At 40.8% G+C, this 25289-nt stretch overlaps 1 protein-coding gene across 4 annotated transcripts in view; it reads left to right on the forward strand.

Annotated features, from left to right (window-relative positions):
- RPF2 (ribosome production factor 2 homolog) overlaps window positions 1–23603 on the forward strand; it is a 42114-nt gene extending 18511 nt beyond the window's left edge. For all 4 annotated transcript variants that reach the window (XM_021091234.1, XM_021091229.1, XM_021091226.1 and 1 more), the window contains 6 exons: window positions 480–561; window positions 1660–1736; window positions 5240–5339; window positions 16963–17065; window positions 21432–21576; window positions 22321–23603. In XM_021091234.1, the coding sequence (XP_020946893.1) occupies window positions 480–561; window positions 1660–1736; window positions 5240–5339; window positions 16963–17065; window positions 21432–21576; window positions 22321–22500 (687 nt within the window). In that variant the 3' untranslated portion in view covers window positions 22501–23603. The remainder of the gene's footprint in view (window positions 1–479; window positions 562–1659; window positions 1737–5239; window positions 5340–16962; window positions 17066–21431; window positions 21577–22320) is intronic.

Here is a 25289-nt window from a genome sequence, read left to right on the forward strand (position 1 = left end):
ACTGAGCCACGACGGGAGCTTCCCCTAAGTATTTTTTTTTTTTTGTCTTTTTGCCATTTCTTGGGCCGCTCCCGTGGCATATGGAGGTTCCCAGGCTAGGGGTTGAATCGGAGCTGTAGCTGCCGGCCTACGCCAGAGCCACAGCAACGCAGGATCCAAGCCGTGTCTGCAACCTACACCACAGCTCACAGCAACACCGGATCGTTAACACATTGAGCAAGGGCAGGAATCGAACCCACAACCTCATTGTTCCTAGTCAGATTCATTAACCACTGCACCTTGACGGGAACTCCAGTATTTTTTTTTTTTAATGTGATTTTAAGGGGAAAATTTTAACTCTCTTTTTCTGATATCTCATTATTACCATAAAGAAATACAACTGACTTCTATATGTTACTCTTATATCCTGCTACCTTGCTTTTTGTGTGGAGTCTTTAGGCTAATTATTTATGCATTGATTGATGGGATTTCTTTTACAGGAATTTTTTTCAAAGAAGTCAGATTGTTCTTTATTCATGTTTGGATCCCATAATAAGAAGCGGCCAAATAACCTAGTAATAGGTAAATATCATTAACTTTTTAATACCTTTATTTATAGAGTGAGTTCTGTAGCCAGATTAATTGATAATATGGAGGATTCTGGAGTAACTAGTAAGCACTAGTTTTTTATTTTCCTTCTGAGTTTGAATAAAATTTTTTTTTTTTTTTTTTTTTGTCTTTTTGTTGTTGTTGTTGTTGTTGCTATTTCTTGGGCCGCACCCGCGGCATATGGAGGTTCCCAGGCTAGGGGTCGAATCGGAGCTGTAGCCACTGGCCTACGCCAGAGCCACAGCAACGTGGGATCCGAGCCGCGTCTGCAACCTATACCACAGCTCACGGCAACGCCGGATCGTTAACCCACTGAGCAAGGGCAGGGACCGAACCCGCAACCTCATGGTTCCTAGTCAGATTCATTAACCACTGCGCCACGACGGGAACTCCCTGAATAAAAATTTTTTAATCTACCATTCTGCAGGTAAAAATGGGCATGTAAATATCACCCTGCCTTAAGTTGTAGAAATTGTTTGAATATAAAACATACATATCCTATATCATATTAGGAAGAAAGGTAGCGTACTGACCCACATAAATTAACCCACTTCTATTAAATACCTGTGTAATGAGTACATTTGGAATGGACTCTTGCCCTGTATTGTGTATGAGACTTGGGCTGGCACCCTCACTGGTTTAGGCAAGCCCTCTACCCTCTGTGGGCCTTTATTTACTCCTCTACAAAATAAGGCAGTTTGGGAGTTCCCTGGTGGCTCAGAGGGTTAAGGATCTGGGATTGTCACTGCTGTGGCTCTGGTTACTGCTGTGGCACAGGTTTGATCCCTGGCTTAGGAATTCTCCTGTTCAGAGGGCACAACCAAAAACAAATAAATAAATAAAATAAGGGAGTTTGACTAAATGATCTCTGAGATCCTTTCCAGAGCTAAGGTTGCAACAATTTAGGTAGAATTGAAAATTTAGGAAAGAAGGGATGTGTTTGGGAGGAATAAGGAGAAAGAAAAAAGGCAGATATTGGGCCATTGTGAACATGCAGATAAGTGAATGAATATAAAGTGGCTATTTGGGAAAACAAATAAATGGTTAAAAGAAAATGTTATTTTCTTCTAGGTCGTATGTATGACTACCATGTGCTGGATATGATTGAATTAGGTGTTGAGAAGTTTGTCTCTCTAAAAGATATTAAGGTAAGATACTGATCATAAAAATGAGCACTCTGAGGTTCCATAAAATAGGTGCTGTGATAACTCAGCTACAGCTACCAACCTACACCAAAGCCACAGCCATGCCAGATCTGAGCCTCGTCTACAACCCACACTGCAGCTCATAGCAACACTGGATCTCCAGCCTCCTGGCGAGGCCAAGCATGGAACCCGCATCCTCATGGATACTAGTCAGATTCCTTTCCACTGTGCCATAACGGGAATCCCGTGTGGTCTAGTTTAGAAGCTACACAGGGATGGAGTATTTCATCTTGTTGGAAGGGAAGTAGAAAGAGCAGAGGGTTGGCATGCAGGCACCAGCGAGTGCTCACACCCACTGGTCGCCAGGCTAGCAGCAGTGGTACTGCTCATCTCTTGGGATTTGTACACAGTCCCAAAGAGAGACTGTAATAAAATGGTGGCATCCATAATAAAGCATCACAGTTGATACTCTTTCCAAAACATCTTTCAATGTATTATCTCCACTGATAAGCATTTTCTCATACAATATCTCACTTGATGTTGTTATATCTATTTAATATTTAAGGTTAGTTGATTTTATTTTAGGAAAGATGGAATACATTGAGTTACCTCCTCTTTTCTTTGTTTAAAAAAACTTAATTCAAAAGGTTAATTCAGGAGTTCCCGTCGTGGCTCAGTGGTTAACGAATCTGACTAGGAACCATAGGGTTACAGGTTTGATCCCTGCCTTGCTAAGTAGGTTAAGGATCTGGCGTTGCTGTGAGCTGTGATGTAGGTTGCAGACGCGGCTCGGATCCCGCATTGCTGTGGCTGTGGTGTAGGCCAGCGGCTACAGCTCTGCTTTGACCCCTAGCCTGGGAACCTCCATATGCCATGGGAGCGGCCCAAGAAATGGCAAAAAGACAAAAAGAAATAAAAAAAAATAAAAAGTACATACTTAAAAAAAAAGTTAATTCACACAATTATAGTATTTTTAGTGTACTCTTATCACAGTATATAGTATTTTGAATTTGTAGTGCTTTTCAGACTATTAGAATGAAGCTCATCCACTGTAGTTTCTTGTGGTTCAGGGTTTTCACATGGTGAAAAAATATTAGAGATCTCTGTGGTAGGTACTATCTCTTATAATAACTTGTTTAGTTATGTATTTGTTATATTTTTATGATGTTTATATTCGGTCTTAAACTTTTTTTTTAGTTTGCACCTATGGCATATGGAAGTTCCCAGGCCAGGGATTGAAGGGATTGAATCTGAGCTGGAAGGCGATCTAGGCCGCAGGCGTGGCAACAGATCCTAACTCACTGCACCATAGTGAGAACTCCTTGAACTATTTTTTATTACTATGCTTTGTGGTTAGGATGGTTGGAAAGCCAAGGTTACAGTTGATGTGGCCTCACTTTTTCTTACTTACTGTATACCTGACTAGCCCTCCTGGACCAGTAGGAGGGTCAGGTGGGCACAGATGGAACACAGAGGTCATTGCATCTAGAAGGTCTATTCAGGTCCTTAGACAGAGAGACAGATCTTGGGCCCATCTCCTAAGCATAGGCAGTTTAGCTTTCATGTATGGAAATAGAGAGTGACACCCAGTGGTCTTGGTGAACAGGGAAGCAGCAGATGACCTCTGGTCCAAGGGCAGAAGGTGTGTATTGTCCTTTCTACCCCACTCTCTGCCCCAGATTTGGATACTACTTGATTGCTTGTCAGAGCAGAGGTATTAGAATCAGTGGGAAGCTCAAACCAATAGTCATTCTTCTTCCTCCATAAATTAATCCTTCACTTAAAGGATTTTTTCTGTTTGATTTTTTCTTCTTTCACTTTGGTAAAACAAACTTTCTCATTCTTCTTGGTGTTGAAAATCCAGAACTAGACACAATACTTTTTATAGTAAGAGCTTCAGTCCTGCTGGGTAAGGGTTGTCCATACTTGCTATAGGTTGTATAACATTATATTGCTTCCCATATGAATGCTTAGTTGGTAATTTAGTTTAGCTTTTATTTATTTGTTTGTTATTTCTTGGCTGCACCCACAGAATCTGGAAGTTCCTGGGACAGGGGTTGAATCTGTGCCACAGCAGCTACCCCAAGCTGCTTCAATGACAACACCAGATTTTTAACCCGCTTTGCCACAGGAGAACCCTAGTTTAGCTTTCATTTAAAAATACTATTTATGGAGTTGCCGTTGTGGCTCAGGGATAACGAACCCAACTGTCCATGAGGATGTGGGTTTGACACCTGGCCTCGATCAGTGGATTAAGGATCTGGAGTTGCTGTGAGCCGCGTTGTAGGTCACAGATGCAGCTCGGATCTGGTGCTGCTGGGTCTGTGGTGTAGGCCAGCAGCTGCAGCTCTGATTCTATGCCTGGCCTGGGAACTTGCCTATGATGCAGTGTGGCCCTAAAAAAAAAAAGAAAAAAAAATTTAAAAAATAAAAGTAAAAATACTATTTATGTGACACAGTAGGAAGGGCACATTGTTACAAATTAAATTCACTTTGACTCTGGGGTGTTGGCTATTAAGTGGCTATGTTTATTTTGCGGCAAACTTTTATTTTTTTGTCTTTTTGTCTTCTTAGGGCTGCACCTGCGGCATATGGAGGTTTCCAGGCTAGGGATCTAATCGGAGCTGTTGCCACCGGTCTACACCACAGCCACAGCAACACCAGATCCAAGCTGCGTCTGTGACCTACACCACAGCCCCTGGCAACGCCAGATCCTTAACCCACTGAGCAAGGCCAGGGATTGAACCCGCAACCTCATGGTTCCTAGTCAGATTTGTTTCCCCTGCACCATGATAGGAACTCCTGTTTTGCAGCAAACTTAATTAGCTTTTATTTTATTTGCATAGAAAATGATTTTTAAAAGTACCTTACATCATTCTTTGATCACTTATTGGCACTTTGAGGGAGTGAAACAAAAAATTATTTTTTAATGTAAAAATCTGTAAATTAGGAGTTGTGTTTTGACTCAACCTGATGTTGTCTCTGTGAGGATGCAGGTTCAATTCTTGGTCTTGCTCGGTGGGTTAAGGATTGTTGCAAATGTGGCTTGGATCCAGTTTTGCCAGGGCTATGGTGTAGGCTTGCAGCTGCAACTCTGATTTGACCCTTAACCCACAAATTTCCATATGCAATGGGTATGGCCATAAAAAGAAAAAAAAAAAAAAAACTGTAAATGAAAAAAATCCTCACCCTGGTTTTAAGTCTAGAATCAGTATTTGTAGACATAGTTTTAGGACAGGTAAGAAAATATGAAAATGAATCACTAAGTATAAGTATTGACCACTTTTTTTTTCTTTCTTTTTTTTTGGGGGGGGACCATGCCCAGGGCATGTGGAAGTTTCTGGGCCAGGGAGCAAACCCTCACCAAAGCTGTGACCCAGGCATTGACAATGCTGGATCCTTATCCTGCTGCACTGCAGGAAAACTTAAGTGTTGACTACTTTAAAATCAACATATAAATAGTTTAGACTTGATAATTATATAATTACTTTTTTTTAATTTCCCAGAATAGTAAATGTCCCGAGGGAACAAAGCCCATGTTAATATTCGCAGGTGATGATTTTGATGTAACAGAAGACTACAGAAGGCTGAAAAGTCTTCTTATTGGTAAGTGGTTTTTTTTTTAATTAAAATTTTTTTTTTATTTTTATGATTTTTATTTTTTTCCATTGTAGCTGGTTTACAGTGTTCTGTCCGTCTTCTACGGTACAGCAAAGCGACCTAGTCACACATACATGTATACATTCTTTTTTCTCGCATTATCATGCTCCATCGTAAGTGACTAGATAAAGTTCCCAGTGCTACCCAACAGGATCTCATTGCTTATCCACTCCAAAGGCAATAGTTTGTATCTATTAATCCCAGATTCCCAGTCCATCCCACTCCCTCCCCCAGTAAGTATTTTAATACTTATCCACAGGAAAGCTCAAGTAGGCCTTCTAAGAGTTGTTAATGGTGGTAATAGTTTGCCATTTCACTCTAGATATACAGATTTTCTTTTTGATCGCTTTTTTCCTTTATTTTCTTTATTCCCCACTAGCAGCAGAGGAGGGTTAAAGGGATGTTATACCCTATATATGGTATAATTAACTTTTTGATGGTATGCTAACTTGGTACCAGCCTGTTTGTGTACATTTTTTTTTTTTTTTTGTCTTTTTTTGCTATTTCTTTGGGCCGCTCCCGAGGCACATGGAGGTTCCCAGGCTAGGGGTCGAATCGGAGCTGTAGCCCCCAGCCTAAGCCAGAGCCACAGCAACGCAGGATCCGAGCCGCGTCTGCAACCTACACCACAGCTCAAGGCAACGCCGGATCCTTAACCCACTGAGCAAGGGCAGGGACCGAACCCGCAACCTCATGGTTCCTAGTCGGATTCGCTAATCACTGCGCCACGACGGGAACTCCTGTTTGTGTACATTTTACACTTTATTAAATGCTGGTAGCCATCTCCTGATCATGAGCATTATTAAATTAAATTTAGAAAATTGAAAAGTTAAATTTTTAAAATTATTATACATTATCCACTTCCAACTCCAAAAACCCCTTAGTTCTTAGTTTGTTGTACAAGGCATTGTACACTATAACTCCATGTAAATTACTTTCTTGATCTCCAGTTTCTTTCTTCTCTTTTCCATTAAAAAAGTGATTTATTGAAAATGTTAAGCACATTCCTATTGTCTTTACTAAATCATTCTTGTTTCTGATTTCTTCCATTGTTGCAAATATCAGCTTAAGTTTCTCTCCTAGAAAGCCCTCAATGACTTCCTCAGCTCCTTTCATTTCATTATCATCATCAGCCTCAATGCCAAGCATACTAGGTACTTTCTGTATATTGCTTCATTCTCGTGCTAACTTTGTAAGGTTGTTTTACAGGTGACTGATTCTTAGTGAACTACACTCATTTGTAATGTTTTATGTAATGACTACATTCCTTTCTGTGTGTTCACAAGTTACCTTAAAAATCCAGTATACAAGGTATAATTATTGTCTTTGAGATTGATAGTGAATTTACCAGGGTTTTTTTTGTTGTTGTTGTCGTTGTTTTGTCATGGCCAGGGTGTATGAAACTTCAAACCCTTGCTACAGTTTCCACCTGCACCACAGCTTTGGCAATGCCACATCTTTACCCTACTGTGCCATGCAGAAACTTTGCTTCCTTTTCCCCTTTGTTCTTCCGTGTAATTATTATTGTTGAGGGCAGTACTTATAATTTGTTGAAATAGAGCTTCGTTGGCTTTTGTTTAAATGTATTTTTCTTAGTATCTTCTGCATCCACTAGATGGCAGGAATAACTACATAATGTAGTGATGAATGGGAGGGAATGAAAAACAAAAAGGAATAGGGAAAGAACAAAAGGCAGAGGGATGGAATGAGATTCTCACACTAAGCAGAGTTGAGTTTTTAATATATACAGGAAGTAAGAAAGTTGCAGACATCTTGGTTTGTGTTGTGTGTTCAAATAAAGTAGAACAGTAAGTAAAGAGAATTTTATCAAGGGCTTTTTTTCCTGTTAGGAAAATTTGTTTTCCTTTTTGCAATTGGCCAGAAAGAAAAGTATTTTCATGCCAGGTATCTATTTTGTTCAGTCTCAATTTTGCTTCTCTTTGGCTCTCTTAAATATATAGATTTGTAGTTAATCTTAGCAAGCTCTACCTTTCTTTATTGAAAACCAGTCAGTATGTTTTGATTCAGTTCCTCCTAATTTTTATGGTTACTTTTTAACCATAAAAAGTATACTATTTCTTGCATGGAAAGATGATAGTGTGATCCCTTCATGGCTCAGTGATTAACCAACCCGACTAGCATCCATGAGGACGAGGATTCAATCTCTGGCCTTGCCATGAGGGCGGGGGGTGGGAAGAAGAAAAGATAGTGAATCAAGTAATAGGTTACTTTTATTAAGTGTGCCTTTAAGGCCTACCTTAAGTTTACCTAACTGGGTGATTTTTTTTTTTTTTTTTTTTAATTCACTGCCTTTTGTCTCTTATCAGTGGTCATATTTACATTCATGTTTATTAATTTAATTTTCTTAACCTTTCTCGTTTCCTAATTCTTTTTTTTTTTTTTGCTTTTTAGGGCCTCACCCATGGCATATGGAAGTTCCCAGGCCAGTGGTCAAATTGGAGCTACGACTGCCAGCCTACACAGCCACAACAATGCAGGATCTGAGCCGAGCCATGTCTTCGACCCACACCACAGCAATGCCGGATCTTTAACCCACTGAACACGAGGCCAGGGATTGAACCCACGTCCTCATGGATACTAGTCAGATTCATTTCTGCTGTGCCCCAAAGGGAGCTCCCCAAATTTGTTATTCCAATTGAATATATATAATAATGAAAATAACCTCTATAGATTAGGTCAGGTAATTTATTACATTTAATCCTTTGTACAGCTCTGCAGGTATATTAGTCTGCTTAGGCTGCCTATAACAATATACCATAGACTGGGTGGCTTATAAGCTACAGAAATTTTTTTTCTCACAGTTCTGGAAGTCCAAGTTTCTGGTGAGGACTCTGGCTTCTTGCTATGTGCTCACAAAGCTTTTCCTTATAGATGAGATAGGGAGGAAGAGAGAGAGAAAGAGGAAAGAGGGGTTTAAGTTTTCTGGTGTCTCTTCTTGTAAGAACACTAGTCCTGGAGTTCCCGTCGTGGCGCAGTGGTTAACGAATCCGACTAGGAACCATGAGGTTGCGGGTTCGGTCCCTGCCCTTGCTTAGTGGGTTAACGATCCGGCGTTGCCGTGAGCTGTGGTGTAGGTTGCAGACGCGGCTCAGATCCCGCGTTGCTGTGGCTCTGACGTAGGCCAGTGGCTACAGCTCCGATTCAACCCCTAGCCTCGGTACCTCCATATGCCACGGGAGCGGCCCAAGAAATAGCAACAACAACAATAATGCCGCGGGAGCGGCCCAAGAAATAGCAACAACAACAAAAAAGACAAAAAAAAAAAAAAAAAAGAACACTAGTCCTTTGGGATCAGGCCCTATCCTTATCACATACCTCATTTAACCTTAATGACTTCCTTGGAGTCCTCATTTCCAAGGATAGCCACACTAGAGGTTAAACAAACTTTACATTCTTATGGTAATATTATTGCTATGTTGTAGATGAAGAAATTGAGACCAGGTAACTTAATTGTCCACAGTGAAGAGGTAGTAAGTGCAAAATCAGGATCTGATCTGTTCTCTGACACCAAATCCCCTAGTCTTTCTCATCAACACCCTGGTTAACCTTCTGTGCCCTTTCCCAATCTATTTTCATGGACACAGTCATACTTGAGGTGTTATTTTTGCTTAGAATTGATGCATTGAAAAAAATGTCCAAACGGGGGCTTTTTCCTTCTAACTATAACCAGTTTATCTTCCACCTCTTTCACCTCCTTATTTCTCTTTAACCAGGTTTTGGTCCTTATCCCTATTCTCAAAATATCTCCCTTTTTACCTCAGCCATCATTTCTGCCCAGTTTAGGATCAGTCTTTGTGACAATGCTGAGTTTCAGTATATTTTAAGCCATCACCCCCTTGTTGTTTTAGACTCCTCTTATACTTTAATTGCCCCAGTCCTGGAGTCAGCTATTTCTATAAGGAACCTTGCATCTTGTTAAGTGAGAAATTATTTTTGAAATCATACTCTGTATACTATGGATTATTTCTGGGTTGGCCGTTGTTTTTGAGCTTTTTTAGTGGACAGAACTATGAAGTTTGTTAAGATAAAATATATCCTGAGTTCATACCGAAATTCCTAACTCAAATTTAGAACAATATTTTATTTTGGCTTTTCTAGGGCCTCACCCATGGCATATGGAGGTTCCCAGGCTAGGGGTTTAATCGGAGCTGTAACTGCCAGCCTATGCCAGAGCCAGAGCAACGTGGGATCCGAGCCACGTCTTAAGACCTACACCACAGATCACCGCAATGCAGGATCGTTAACCCACTAAGCAAGGCCAGGGATCGAACCTGCAACCTCATGGTTTCTAGTCGGATTCGTTTCCACTGCATCACGATGGGAACTCCAAGGATATTTTCTTCTCTTTATTTTTTTGCTCCTTTTGTCTTTTCTAGGGCTGCATCCTTGGCATATGGACCCAGGGTGTACCCTTGGCATATGCACCCAGGCTAGGGGTCGAATCGGAGCTGTGGGCACTGGCCTACGCCAGAGCCACAGCAACTCGGGATCTGAGCCACATCTGCGACCTGCATCGCAGCTCATGGCAACGCCGGATCCTTAACCCACTGAATGAGGTCAAGGATCAAAACAGCAACCTCATGATTCGTAGTCAGATTCATTAACCACTGAGCCACAACAGGAACTCCAGTATTTTCTTTTTTTTTTTTAACCTAATGAATTTTAACATATTTATAGTTGTACAATGATCATCACAACCCAATTTTACAGCATTTCCATCCCAAACATCCAGCACATCCCCATCCCCAAACTGTCTCCTTTGGTAACGATAAGTATCTCAAAGTCTGTGAGTAAGTATCTGTTCTGCAAAGAAGTTCATTGTATCCTTTAGATTCCATATGTACGTTATGGCATATGAGGTTGATGTCTCACTGTCTAACTTCACTTAGCGTGATAATTTCTAGGTCCATCCATGTTGCTGCAAATGCTGTTATTTCATTCCTTTATATGGCTCAGTAACATTCCATTGTGTTCATGTACCACATTTTCTTTATCCACTCCTCCGTCAGTGGACATTTAGGTTGCTTGCATGTCTTAGCTATTGTATATATTGCTGCAGTGAACAAGCAGTACATGTATCTTTTCGAGTCATGGTTTTCTCTAGATAGATGCCCAGGAGTGGGATTGCTGGATCAAATGGTAATTCTATTTGTAGTTTTCTGAGGAATCTCTGTACTGCTTTCCATAGCAGTTGCACCAATTTACATTCCCACCAACAGTGTAAGAGGGTTCCCTTTTCTCCACGGCCTCTCCAGAATCTATTGTTTGAAGACTTTTTGATGACGGCCATTCTGGCTGGTGTAAGGTGGTACCTCATAGTGGTTTTGATTTGCATTTCTCTCATATTTAGTGATGTTGAACATCTTTTCGTGTGTTTTTTGGCCATCCATATGTCTTCGGGAAATTATCTGTTTAGATATTTTCTGCCCATTTTTTGATGGGGTTGTTTGTATTTTTGGTATTGAGCTGTAGGAGGTGTTTATATATTTTGGAGATTAAGCCGTTGTCAGTCATTTCATTTGCAAAGATTTTCTCCCATTCTGTGAGTTGTGTTTTCCTTTTGTTTAGGGTTTCTTTTGCTGTGCAAAAACTTTTTTTTTTTTTTTTTGCTTTTTAGGGCCACACCTGCAGCATATGGAGGTTCCCAGGCTAGGGATCAAATCGGAGCTGTAGCCACTGGCCTACGCCAGAGCCACAGCAATGCAGGATCCAAGCCGCGTCTGTGACCCACACCACAGCTTACGGCAACGCTGGATCCTTAACCCACTGAACAAGGCCAGGGATCGAACCCGCAACCTCATGATTCCTAGTTGGATTCGTTAACCACTGTGCCACGATGGGAACTCCTGCATTTTCTAGAATTTTAGATAAATGGAATCATAGAGTATGTACTTTTCTTTCTTTTTTTTTTTTTTTTTTTGTGTCTTTTGTCTTTTGTCGTTGTTGTTGCTATTTCTTGGGCCGCTCCCGGGGCATATGGAGATTCCCAAGCTAGGGGTTGAATCGGAGCTGTAGCCACCGGCCTACGCCAGAGCCACAGCAACACGGGATCCGAGCCGCGTCTGCAACCTACACCACAGCTCACGGCAACGCCAGATCCTTAACCCACTGAGCAAGGGCAGGGACCGAACCCGCAACCTCATGGTTCCTAGTCAGATTCGTTAACCACTGCACCATGACGGGAACTCCCATAGAGTATGTACATTTCTTGGCCTTCTTTCACTCAGTTTGAGATTCATCCGCATTGTTGTATGTATCAAGCCTTTATTTCTTTTTATTGCTGAGCAGTATTCCATTTATAGCCATTCTACAGTTTGTTTACACCTTCATCTGTCATGGACATTTAGACTGGTTCCAGCTTTTGACTATTAGCAATAGAGGTGCTATGAACATTTATATACAAATTTTTGTGGGGACCTTTGTTTTCATTTCTTTGGGGTAAATACCTTGGAATAAGAATGACTGAGTCATTTTATAGTGTATGTTTAGCTTTTCAAGAAACTGCCAGAATTCCTGCTGTGGCACAATGGGATCAGTGGTGTCTTGGGAGCGCTGGGATGCAGGTTCCATCCCTGGCTTGGCACATGGGTTAAGGATCCAGCATTGCCTCAGCTGTGACTTAGGTTGCCAGCTGCGGTGTAGATCTGATTTCTGGCCTCGGAACTCCATGTGCCTTAGGGTGGCTGAAAAAAAAAAGGAAGGAACTACCAAATGTTCTCCAACATGGTTGTACCATTTTGCCTTCCCACCCTAGGAAATACACTGACCAGGGAAGTCCCAGGTGCTCCACCTCCTTACCAATACTTGGTAGGCCATTCTTTTTAACTTTATTTTCTTTAATGGGTGTTGTATAGTGATAGTAATGTGCTTCCAAAGTCAAATCTACAAAATAGAGGAGTGGTGGCATTGCAATTTTAATTGACATATTCTGGTGACTGTTGATATTGAACATATTTCCATGTGCTCATTAGCCATTTATATATCTTTTTTTTTTTTTTTTTTTTGTCTTTTTATTTATTTATTTTGTCTTTTTGCCATTTCTTGGGCCGCTCCCGTGGCATATGGAGATTCCCAGGCTAGGGGTCAAATCGGAGCTGTAGCTGCCGGCCTACGCCAGAGCCACAGCAATGCGGGATCCGAACCGCGTCTGCGACCCACACCACAGCTCACCGCAACGCCAGATCGTCAACCCACTGAGCAAGGGCAGGGACCGAACCCGCAACCTCATGGTTCCCAGTCAGATTTGCTAACCACTGCGCCACGACAGGAACTCCAGCCATTTATATATCTTTGGTAAATTCTCTTTTTGAATCTTAGTCTGATTTTTTAATTGAGTTATTTGTCGTCTTGTTGAATACTAAGGTAGAGTGTGTGTGTGTGTGTGTGTGTGTGTGTGTAAATCGGTCAGTCAGTCTTTGGTCTGTCTGCTGTATAGTCTTTGAATACTTCTTCCCAGTCCATGGCTTGCTTTTATGTTGTTTTTGGTTTTCGTTTTTGGTTTTTCTTTTTTATAGCCACACCTACGGTGTATGGAAATTCCCTGGCTAGGGGTCAAATAGGAGCTTCATCTGTGGCCTGCATCACAGCCATGGCAACACTGGATCCTGGTTGCATCTGTGACCTGTGCTGCAGCTTGTGGCAACACTGGATCGTTAACCCACTGGGTGAGACCAGGGATCAAACCTGTGTCTTCACAGATGCTATGTCAGGTTCTTAACCCTGTGAACCACAATGGGAACTCTTAATGATGTCTTTTCAAAATTTTTTTTTTTTCATTGAGGTATTGTAGTTGAATTACAATATTATGTAAGTTTCAGATGTATAGGTCTTTAACTTCCCTAGGTCAGTGTATTCCTAGGTATTTTATTCTTTTTGATGCAGTTTTAAATGGGACTGTTTGCTTAATTTCTCTTTACTAATAATGTGATATTAGTATGTAGAAATGTAACAATGCATCCTACAACTTTACTGAATTCATTGATAAACTCTAGTAGTTTTTTGGTGGCATCTTTAGGATTTTATCATGTCACCTGCAAACAGTTTAGTCTTTTAAAGAGCAGAACTTTTTTTTGTTTATTTTTTGCTTTTTAGGGCTGTACCTGCAGCCTATGGAGATTCCCAGGCTAGGGGTCAAATTGGAGCTACACGTGCCAGCCTATGCCACAGCCACAGCAATGCCAGATCCTTAACCCCCTGAACAAGGCCAGGGATCGAACCAGCGTCCTCATGGATCCTAGTCAGATTTGTTTCCACTGAGCCACGACGGGAACTCCTAAAGAGCAAAAGTTTTAAATTTTCCTGTCTACTTTATCCATTTTTTTTTCTTTAATGGTATTTTTTTTTTACAGTGTTTTGTTTAAGAAACCCTTGCTTATCCTGAGATTACAAAGATTTTTCTCATATATATATATATATATATATGATATATATATCATATATATATAAAACATATTTCTGAAATCTTGTAATTTTTGATCTTAGGTTTAGATTTTATGATCCATTTCGAGTTAATTTTTGTGTATAGTGTCAGGTAAGGATCAGTGTTCTTAAAACTTTCTACCTCATTTCATTCTTTTTGTTCGTTTTGTTTTTTCTTTCTTAAAAGTGTATGGGAGTTCCCATCATGGCTCAGTCGATAATGAGTCAGACAAGTATCTATGAGGATGTGGGTTTGATCCCTGGCCTTGCTCAGTGGGTTAAGGATCTCGTGTTGCCATGAGCTGTAGTAGAGTTCACAGACATGGATCGGATCTTGCATTGCTGTGACTGTGGTGTAGGCCGGTGGCTGCAACTCTGATTAGACCCTTAGCCTGGGAACCTCCATATGCTTCAAGTACGGCCTTAAAAAGCAAAAAAAAAAAAAAAAAAAAAAGTAGGTAAAAGGCACATGCCTTTAAGGTTTGCATTACAAAAGCCCAATTTCAGGGGTAACCAGAGTGTACATATCTTGTTCTCCAGAATTCTGACTTCAGTAATGCTGCCACAACAGTGAGTGGGGTTTTACTAACTTGGGGACTGAAGGAGAGTCAGATTTTGGTAAAATTGTGGGAAAGTTCTTCATTAATTACGACCAGAGTTTAGATTCACATATCTTGAAGGGGAGTTCCCGCCATGGCTCAGCAGAAATGAATCTAACTGGCATCCATGGGGACTTAGGTTTGATCCCTAGCCTCGATCAGTGGGTTGAGGATCCAGCATTGCCTTGAGCTGTGGTATAGGCTGGCAGCTGTTAACTCCAATTTGACCCTTAGCCTGGGAACTTCCATATGCCGTAGGTGCAGCCCTAAAAAGACAACTAAATAAGTAAGTAAATAAATAAATAGCTTTGAGAAGTGTACAATTGGTTTATAAAAATATCCTGAGGGATATTTGTTTGAAATAATAGAGAAGGGTGTTGCCTACATGTGCATGCACACTTGTGTCTGTTTAGTGTACATTAGTGCAGTGATTTTTTTTTTTCCACACTCACAGCATGTGGAAGTTCCCAAGCCAGGTATCAAACCCCCGACACAGCATGTGACCCAAGCCCCTGTGGTGACACTAGATCCTTGACCCACTGAACCACAAGGGAACTCGTGATTTTCTTTTAGTTGTCCACAGAAAAGAAAAAGCAAATGAAAAAAGATGTTTATGTCCATACACATGGAAAAAAGTCCCATTATGAGCTGATGGGAAGGAAGAAAAGGAAGAAAAATGTTAGTTACAAATTGGGACAGAATGAAGATATTTCCTCTTTGTGACATCACCTGTCTTAAGGCAGCTCTTCCTAAGTTGTTAAGTTGGATATCCTTTTATACATCCCATTTTCTTAGCTAAGTTTATTTGTGTGTTTCCATTTAGCCTCCTCTAGGTTCAGTCTTCTTATCTTATAAATGAGGTGACCAAACTTGATTGTTTTTCAAATGTCTTTCATTCATGTGCCCCCCTTATAACTTGAGCCATGTTCGTGTAGCATCCAGAGAATTGTCAATTGGAGATTTTTCTTTAAATTGACTCCTCTCTGCAGCAACATGGATGGAACTAGAGACTCTCATACAAAGTAAAGTAAGTCAGAAAGAGAAAGACAAATACCATATGATATCACTTATATCTGGAATCTAATATACAGCACAGATGAACCTTTCCATGGAAAAGAAACTCACTTGGAGAACAGACTTGTGGTTGCCAAGGGAGAGGGGGCAGGAATGGGATGGACTGGGAGTTTGGGGTTAGTAGATGCAAACTATTGCATTTGGAGTGGATAAGCAGTGAGATCCTGCTGTAAAGCATAGGAAACTATATCCAGTCACTTGTGATGAAACACGATGGAGGATAATGTGAGGGAAAAAAAAATATGTATATATGTATGACTGGGTCACTTTGCTGTACAGTAGAAATTGACAGAACACTGTAAATCAATTAAAATGGAAAAAATCATAAAATTATTTTAAGAAAAAAATCAACTCCTCTCTTTTAAAAGAAACTTTGTCCCTACTCTGAATAGAAAGTGGTATAACGATGACATAAATAATGCATTGTAGATTTTATCTGCCTGTATGTAATTTACAGTTATCTCCTGTGCCACCCAAGTATGATTACTCTTTTTGGGAAAACCATCTACTCATTGATCTTGATGTTTCTTTTCTGGCTTTGACACTTTAGACTGCTTTTCTTTGCTCACATAATTGCGATTTCTTGTTAGAATTTTCCTAATTGGCCTCCACTGTATAACAAAAGCTAGTTTGATTCAGTAGTCAAAAGTTTGAACACCATTTTTCTAGAAATTTGCCATTTTAACCTACCTATCTTAATAGATTAAAAATTTATGCCTTGTTTTACATTTTCTAAAAAGTTAATATCCACAGTAAACATGATGTACTCTTCTGAGCATTAGCTTAGAGGAAGAGCTTCAAAACTAAAAAATTGTGGAGTTCCTGTCATGGCGCAGTGGTTAACGGATCCGACTGGGAACCATGAGGGCGCGGGTTCAATCCCTGGCCTTGCTCAGTGGGTTGAGGATCCGGCATTGCCGTGACCTGTGGTGTGGGTGGCAGACGCAGCTCCGATCTGGCCTTGCTGTGGCTCTGGCATAGGCCGGTGGCTATGGCTCCGATTGGACCCCTTGCCTGGGACCCTCCATGTGCCGTGGGGACGGCCCTAGAAAAGGCAAAAAAAAAAAAAAAAAAAAAAAAAGTTGTATGGCTCAGTAAGAAATACTATCATAAGATTAAATGATAGAGGAGAGTGACTGCTGGAGATTTTTCAGGGATCAGTTTTGTGCTACTTACCTTTTTTTTTTTTTTTAACATGCTTTTATTCATTTATTTAGCCACACCCGCAGCATACGAAAGTTCCTGGACCAGAGATTGAATCCAAGCTGCAGTTGTGACCTGTGCCAAGTGGATCGATCCTTAAATCCTTAATCCGCCTAGCTGCCAGGAAACTCTGCTGCTTACAATTTTTAGATAATATCCAAAGAGTTGCATTTAGAATGCAGCTAATTTGTAATTGAATTTTAAAGGTGTGTTGTTGTTGTTGTTGTTTTTAATAAGCTAATATGTGCTTTTAGATTTCTTCAGAGGCCCCACAGTACCAAATATCCGCCTGGCTGGTTTAGACTATGTTCTGCACTTCACTGCACTGAATGGGAAGATTTACTTTCGAAGCTATAAGTAAGTACCTTTCTTAGCATGTTTTTATAATCCTCAGGCTTAGCACTTAAGTGTGACTTTTAGAGAGCTAAAGCTTAGAATTGGTGTCTGGACAAAAGTTTGTTTGCAAAGTTTGCAAAAAAGCAGTGACAAACTAGCTCTAAGCTGATCTTCAAGTCTGTCACTCCTCTGCTAACTTCTGCCTTTGAAACTCTGCTTTTCCAGAGCCCTGGAGCTTCAAATGCTGCACTCCTTCTGAGCTTAAAACACTTAGTCTTGACCCGCCCTACCTTTATGCAATACCTCCTTGTTTTTCTTGACTGGATTTAGAGTGCCAGCCACAACTCTTAGGCCAGCTAAAGCAAATCTCAACACCTGGAGTCTAAATCTGAAAGGAATAAGAGAATTCAGTGGTTAGATTCATTTACCTTCTTTTTCCAGCCCAGGCCTTCTATCCCTACCTTCATCACAGTATAAATACAAATCCTAACAAGCTTATTTTGTCTTAATTAAAAACCTTAATAATGGAGCAACATGGATGGACCTAGAAATTACAATACTAAGTGAAGCAAGTCAGACAGTGAAAGACAAATATCATATGAGATCGCTAATATGCGGAATCTAATAGAAATGGTACAATAGAACTTAAAAAACAGAAACAGCCTCAAAAATCTCAAAACCCCTGTTCCTGTTGTGGCTCAGCAGGTTATGAACCTGACTGGTATCCCTGCGTATGTGGATTCAGTCCCTGGCCTTGTTCATTGGGTTAAGGATCCAGTGTTGCTCTGACTGTGGTGTAGGCCAGCAGCTGCAGCTCTGATTCAGCCCTTAGCCTGGGAACTTCCATATGCCTGTATGCCACAGGTACAGCCCTAAAAAGCAAAAAAAAAAAAAATATCAAAACCAAACTTAGGTTTACCAAAGGCGAAAACATGGAGGGTAGGGAGGGACAAAATAGTGGGTTGGGATTAATATATATACACTACTATATGTAAAGTAGGTAACAATATATACATTACTGTATGTAAAATAGGTGCTGTGTGTACAGCACAGGGTAATCTACTGAGTATTGTGTACTAACCTGTATGGAAAAAGAATCTTAGAAAGAAATGGATATGTGTTTATGTATAACTGATTTACTTTGCTCTACACCTGAAACTAACACAACTTTGTAAGTCAACTATATTCTAATAAAATTAAAACACAAACAAAGCCTAATGACATGCCATGCCTGTGAATTAGCTTAGCCTCCAGGGGCCTGTGCTGTGCTGGGGAGGGGAAGGAAGAGGTGGTCCCAGGAATGAGTGTCACCTCTGAGTCTAGCGCTCTATGCCAGGCTTCACCACGTGACGCAGGCAAGTCAGGGCCTCTGTTTTTCCTTTGCAAAGTGTGGTGATACCATCGAGGTAATTGCGAGGTCCCCCTGTGATAGACAGTGCTCTCTCCTGAGAGGGAGAGGCGTGCAGGCAGAGGTGGGACTATGCCAGAGAAGAGAGCCTGACCTCAGGCATTCTCACAGCCTGAGAGAATGCCTGCCCTCTTCGAGCCAGCCCTTAGGGAGTTGATAAAAAGTAATCATTAATACTGACACTTATTAATTTGTAAAGATCAGTAAGGCTTATTAAATGGTTTTGAACTTAAAAGGACCTCTGAACATGGAATTACATTACTATAACCTTGACCTGACTTGTTGGGGAAATAAAAGCATTACTGACATCTTCTGTATATTCTATAGTAATTAACTCCTTGGAGAGTTTTGTTCACTGTAGATACCACAGCTATTAACATAAAACAAAATCTTTAGTAACTATCACCTATGCCTCTGCTATGGCATTGGTTAGGTTTTATGGGGTGAAATATGCAGAACAAGAAGTATTAGCATATCTTGAAAAGCAAACACAGCATTCTATGCAAGGAGTTTAAGTAATGAAAACAATGCCAAGAAAAGAGAGGGACATCGAAGGAAGAAAAATAAGGAAATTACAATTTAAACAAGAGTGGTAATGCCAATCTTTCTCAAGAAATAGGCAAACCAGAAGTTTCCGGTGGCCTAGCAGTTAAGGACTCAGTGTTGTCGCTGCTGTGGCTTGGGTTTGATTCCTGGCGCAGGAACTTCACATGCCTTGGGCATGGCACCCCCTTACCTGCAAAAAGAAAGAAGGAAATAGGGAAATCATATTTAAATATACATATATACAAGTAACCAATTAACATATCTAAATGAGAGGGAAGGAACAGAATTTTCTGTGTCCCTGCATCTTATTCCATGCAGTCTTGCAGAACTGAATGTCACCTTTGATTTAGAGCTTATAGGGAAACAAAGCTTGAGGTTAGGATCTGAGGTGGAGATGAAGCATGGGTTGTAAAGGTTCTAGGCAGTAGATACTTGACTGGCATTACTAAGGCTTGCAATTGAAATGTCTGTCTTTTTTTTTTTTTTTTGCTTTTTAGAACTGCACTCACAGCATATGGAGGTTCCCAAGCTAGGGGTTGAATCGGAGCTACAGCTGCCGGCCTGTACCACAGCCACAGCAATTCAGGATCCGAGTCGCATCTGTGACCTATACCACAGCTCATGGCAACACTGGATCCTTAACCCATTGAGCAAGACCAGGGATTAAACCTGTGTCCTCATGGATTCTAGTCAGATTCATTTCTGCTGAGCCACAACGGGAATGCCAAGAAATGTCTGTTTGTTTGTTTTTTATTTTAAGTGCAGTGTATGGAGTTCCCACCGTGGTACAGTGGGTTAAGAATTCAACTGCAGCAGGTGGGGTGGATAGAGAGGTGCTGGTTTGATCCTCGCCCAGCACAGTGGGTTAAAGGATCCAGTGTTGTTGCAGCTGTGGCTTGGATTCAAACCCTGGCCCAGGAACTTCCATATGCTGCTGCAGGTGTGGCTGTAAAAAATTTTTAAAAAACCAAAAAAAAAAGGGAGGAGTTCTTGTGGTGCAGTGGGTTAAGAATCTGGTGTTGCCACAGCTATGGTACAGATCACAGATGCATGTTGGATTTGATCCCTGGCCTAGAAGCTTTCTTATGCCTCGGGTGCAGCCAAAAAAGAAAAATGTAGTGTGTATGATGGGATGAGGGTAAAGGAATTGGTTTTAATTTTTGTTTTTTTTTTTTAGAGTTGATGTCTAATAGTCTCTTCATTTTCCTTGGCATGACCCCAAAAATCCTTTATAAATTCCCTATTAAGACATTTCTCCTTAGAGTAAACAGATTTTTTTATAAGTTTTATTTAATTAGTTGATTTACAATTTTGTGATAATTTCTGCTGTACAACAAAGTGAATTCAGTTATACATGTAACATGTCTTTTAAAGGATTAACAATTGATGATTTTAGAGTCAAAATTCACTGTTTAAAGCTATTAATAAAGAGAAACGATGACAGCCCTATCACCAGAAATCATATGCAGAGAACTGAAAATTGGAGAAAGTTTCCTTTTATTTCTGACAAGTAGAACTAGAATAGTAAACATCCTCAGTGATGTGATTAAGATCAGATCATCCACACAGACATTTTTCACTGTAATTTAATGCTTCAATAAATAGCAACATATGTAGTTATATGTAGTTACTTGGAAATAATCTTAATTTTACACATCTCTCAAAAGATTACTTTGTTAGGAGGACACTTCCATAAATGAAAAGGTACTTGCGTTATCTGACTCTTTCAGGCATGCCATGAACTAAATGTTCTGGATTGACAAGTTTTCTTTTAGCTGAAAATTAGCATTTTAAGTGATAGAAGTTCCCAGGCTAAGGGTCCAATTGGAGCTGTAGCTGCTGGCCTATACCACAGCCTCAGCAGCTTGGGATCCTTAACCCACCCACTGAGCGAGGCCAGGGAAGGATCCTATTTCATACAAGATCTGTCTCACTTGCTGTTTCTCAACAATATTGTATACTTTGGTTTTTAAAAATGAGTGAAGCAAAGAATATACTTGGCCTAAATATATAAAAATTGTAATAATCTTAGCCTTTCTAAACATTTTTTTATTTTATGGAACTGTAATCCTCTAGAACACAAATTTGGGAGGGGGTAGGGAATGGAACTTTTATCAAAGTCAAAGCAACATTTCTTTTTTTTTTTTTTGTCTTTTTGTCTTTTCTAGGGCTGCACCCTCGGCATATGGAGGATCCCAGGCTAGGGGTCTAATCGGAGCTGTAGCCACCGGCCTACACCACAGCCACAGCCACACCAGAGTCCAAGCTGTGTCCGCACCCTGTACCACAGCTCATGGCAACGCCGGATCCTTAACCCACTGAGCAAGGCCAGAGATTGAACCTGCAACCTCATGGTTCCTAGTCCGATTCGTTAACCACTGTGCCACAACGGGAACTCCCAAAGCAACATTTCTTTTTTGCTATTTCATAAAGGTTACTGCTGAAGAAATCTGGCTGCAGAACACCACGGATTGAATTGGAAGAGATGGGACCCTCATTGGATCTGGTTCTGAGGAGGACACACCTTGCGTCAGATGATCTGTATAAGTTATCTATGAAAATGCCTAAAGCCCTCAAGGTACATGACTTGGAGATTGGTCCCATGTTTATTTGTATATTTCACTCTTCTTTACAGAAAGGATTTGTGGCATATTACATTAAAGAATATACATAAAGTGATCAATAAAATAGATAAAATTAGACTCTCAGAGACAAGGAGAGGAGAAAGAAGCAAATAAACCAACCATAAAGGATAGTAAAATCATAGAAACCAAACATCAAGTGTTGCTGAGAGCTTTCTGGTAGCCAAGACTGCCCATTTTCAGCAAAAATGGGAATCATTTTGGGCATCGTGAAGATGGGATTTCAAGCATAAGATATATATATAACCTGTACTTGCGTAAAATGTGTTTTGACTTTTGAATGGTTTTTTAAAGTAACTCGAAATAGCATCTCTGGAATGCCAGTAAAGATTGAAATGATAGTCACAATTCCTTAAGCCGAACACAGGAAGTTCTCTTGGTGCATGACAATGGTTAATGTACTCTGTAGCGTTGCTTCTCAGTTTTCCTGGGCATTGTTAGACATGCTGGATCTCAGGTCCCACCTTAATCTTACTGAATTAGAATTTACATTTTAACAAGATCCCCAAGTGCTTTGTATGTACTTAAGTTTGAGAAGAAAGGGATGTAGGGCTCTAGACCCCACATCGTTGAAGGGATGTGTACTGATGGAAATTGTTAATATGAGAGTTGAACGCTAGATTTTTACTAGATCATAATGGTGGACACCATTAAATAATATATATATTCTTGTTTCATAGCCAAAGAAAAAGAAAAATATCTCTCATGATACTTTTGGTACAACTTATGGAAGGATTCATATGCAGAAGCAAGACCTAAGCAAACTACAAACCAGGAAAATGAAGGGGCTGAAGAAGCGACCTGCAGAAAGGATAACAGAGGACCAGGAGAAAAAAGCAAAGAGAATTAAAAAGAATTGATGGAACTTCACCAATAACTGCATTTTTATTTTTAGCCTTTACCTAATGAGAATTATCAAGTGGTGATTTCTTACAAGATTTTATATATTTTTATAACTTGATGATTTCATCTCAACTATATATTATATATATTATGAACAGTAACATTCTAGTATTAGGTTGGAAGTTAGCCTCCTACTTGAGATACTACATTCTGATACGCTGTTTTCTTCCTGTGATGTGATATTTCCCTCTCCCCACCCCCCAACAGGGTCCTCTGTCTCATTTGGTAGGTGAGTGAGGAGTGATCTCCAGAATAACCAGTGGTATTTTAGAGAATTTTGGACTAAGTTTTAGATAAAGGGAGGAGAGTCCTGGAGAGTAGAAATGGTCCAAGGTAACTACATGCTTAGTATGAGCTGCCTGGAAAGTTGACCCCAGCTCCAAACAGACACCTATAGCCTGAATTTTATTTTTGACTTTCCTGTTATTTTGCCTGTAATTCTACCTGTTCTCTAATCTCATTTTGAGATTTTAAGCTCTGTCTTAAAACATAGGTCTCTAAGAGAGGTGTCTACTACCTGATCATATTTCTTTCTTTTTTTTTTTTTTTTTGTCTTTTTGTCGTTTTTTGTTGTTGTTGTTGTTGTTGTTACTATTTCTTGGGCCGCTCCCGCGGCATATAGAGGTTCCCAGGCTAGGGGTTGAATCGGAGCTGTAGCCACCGGCCTACGCCAGAGCCACAGCAACGAGGGATCCGAGCCGAATCTGCAACCTACACCACAGCTCACGGCAACGCCGGATCGTTAACCCACTGAGCAAGGGCAGGGACCTAACCCGCAACCTCATGGTTCCAACCATTTTGACATTTTCTTGAAGCCTGACCTTGTGCCTAGGAAAATGGGAAAACACCTTCTATTTCTTCCTCCTAGAAATACCAACTTATTTGCCATAAGTTTAGAATTTAGTTTCCTTGATTAACTAACTCCCTGGCAGAGAAGCTCCCTTATACACAGAAAAACAAATGCCTTTGTTTTCAGTTCTTTGTCAAGGAGCCCCTCCATGCCTATGTGTACGTGTGTTTATGTGAGTTTGTTGACATGAAACAAAAGCTGGAACCTCAATTTTGCTTCCTGCATCCTTTCTCTTCTCTTGTAAACCCATTCTTTGGCCCTCCCTCTCCCTAAGCCTTTCCAAATGCCTAATATTCTCCTCGTCCCTATAAAAATGAGGGAGCTGTTGTCACTCACACTGTTGCCTGATTGTTCACTTAAAACAAAGACTGCAGTTTTAGATCTGAAGCAGGTATTTGTATTTTATGGCTAAATGGGATAAAGGGCTAAGTTAAAATGATTCATATCCTGCCTTCTGCATATAGATGGACAATGGTTGGGGAGAAGGGGCGTCAAGAAAGGAGCATCCGAAGTGGTGGGTGCACAGTCCTTCCCCAGGGCCTGACCTCTGCCTGGTCCAGGTAATGCTAATGGAGGTAGTGATTTAGGAAGGAGGCAAAGCAGTGGGTCTTCACCAGCTACGTACGGGAAGGACCCTGCCACACTGGGCAGTTAGCATCATAACCCCATGCCATCTTGGGCCCATTCGGTTCCTCCTGTCCTTCAGCTGACCCATCCTAGGGTAGTAAATCTCTTCTCTGGTGTCAAGGGCTTTGTAGTTAATAGATGTTGTTTAATGATTGTTAGGCCAGGTGGCCTTTGTGCCCTATTAGTCTCCAAACAATAATGAAGACCTTCACTGACGTATTTCTGGCGCCCATGAGGTTAGTTACCCATTCATAAATCTTGATTTAGGAATGCACTTCCCAGTTCCAAGCACGTACCCCCACACTCTAGGGTAACTATAAAATTGTCCCAATGGTGGCAGTGAATGCTTCTGGATGTCACCCACCCACCCTGTCCCACCCTGTGAGTAAACTGCCATGCAATGAGCTGATTCATTGATTATGGGGGGTGGCCTGCCTCATTTTTTGGTCTCAAGATACTGTCTGTCGGTTTGATGGTCGTTTTTCGTTCCCTTTGTCCATCAACATATACCTTGACCCCTCTCCACCAAGAAGACCTACTCCAGCAATTCAACCAGTCTTAAAGATAGCCACATTCCCTGCAGAAGAGACAGTTTCTTAGAGGTGTTTTTTGGTTTGTTTTAATCCGTAACCCTCTTGTTTGAGATTTGGTAATACAGCCTTCTGTTTCCTATGTAATTTTTATCTCTGATAATAGTGTCTAAAGTATTTGCATCAAATAAGAGAAGTATTATATAGTATTACAGAAATTTAACTCAAAACACCTTTTTTTTTTTTTGGTCTTTTTGCCTTTTCTAGGGCCACTGCCACAGCATGTGGAGGTTCCCAGGCTTAGGAGTCTAATCGGAGCTGTAGCTGCCTGCCTGCGCCAGAGCCACAGCAATGTGGGATCCGAGCCGAATCTGCAACCTACACCACAGCTCACGGCAACGCCGGATCCTTAACCCACTGAGCAAGGGCAGGGATCGAACCTGCAACCTCATGGTTCCTAGTCAGCTTTGTCAACCACTGTGCCACAATGGGAACTCCTCAAAACGCTTTTTGTGGTAGTTGTTGAATAATCCCAAATTTGTGATTCACCATTTATATTAACTTTTTGTGAGAAGTGCATTTTAATTTCCATTTGTCCTTGAGCTTTTTTCTTCTGCAAATAGATGGACAGTGGCTGGGGAGAAGGGGCATCAAGAAAGGAGCATCCGAAGTGGTGGATGCACAGTCCTTGACTTGGGATCTCAGTTCCCAGACCAGGGGTGAAGCTGGGCCACAGCAG

Source organism: Sus scrofa, chromosome 1 (assembly GCF_000003025.6).
Source record: "Sus scrofa isolate TJ Tabasco breed Duroc chromosome 1, Sscrofa11.1, whole genome shotgun sequence".
NCBI lineage: Eukaryota > Metazoa > Chordata > Mammalia > Artiodactyla > Suidae > Sus > Sus scrofa.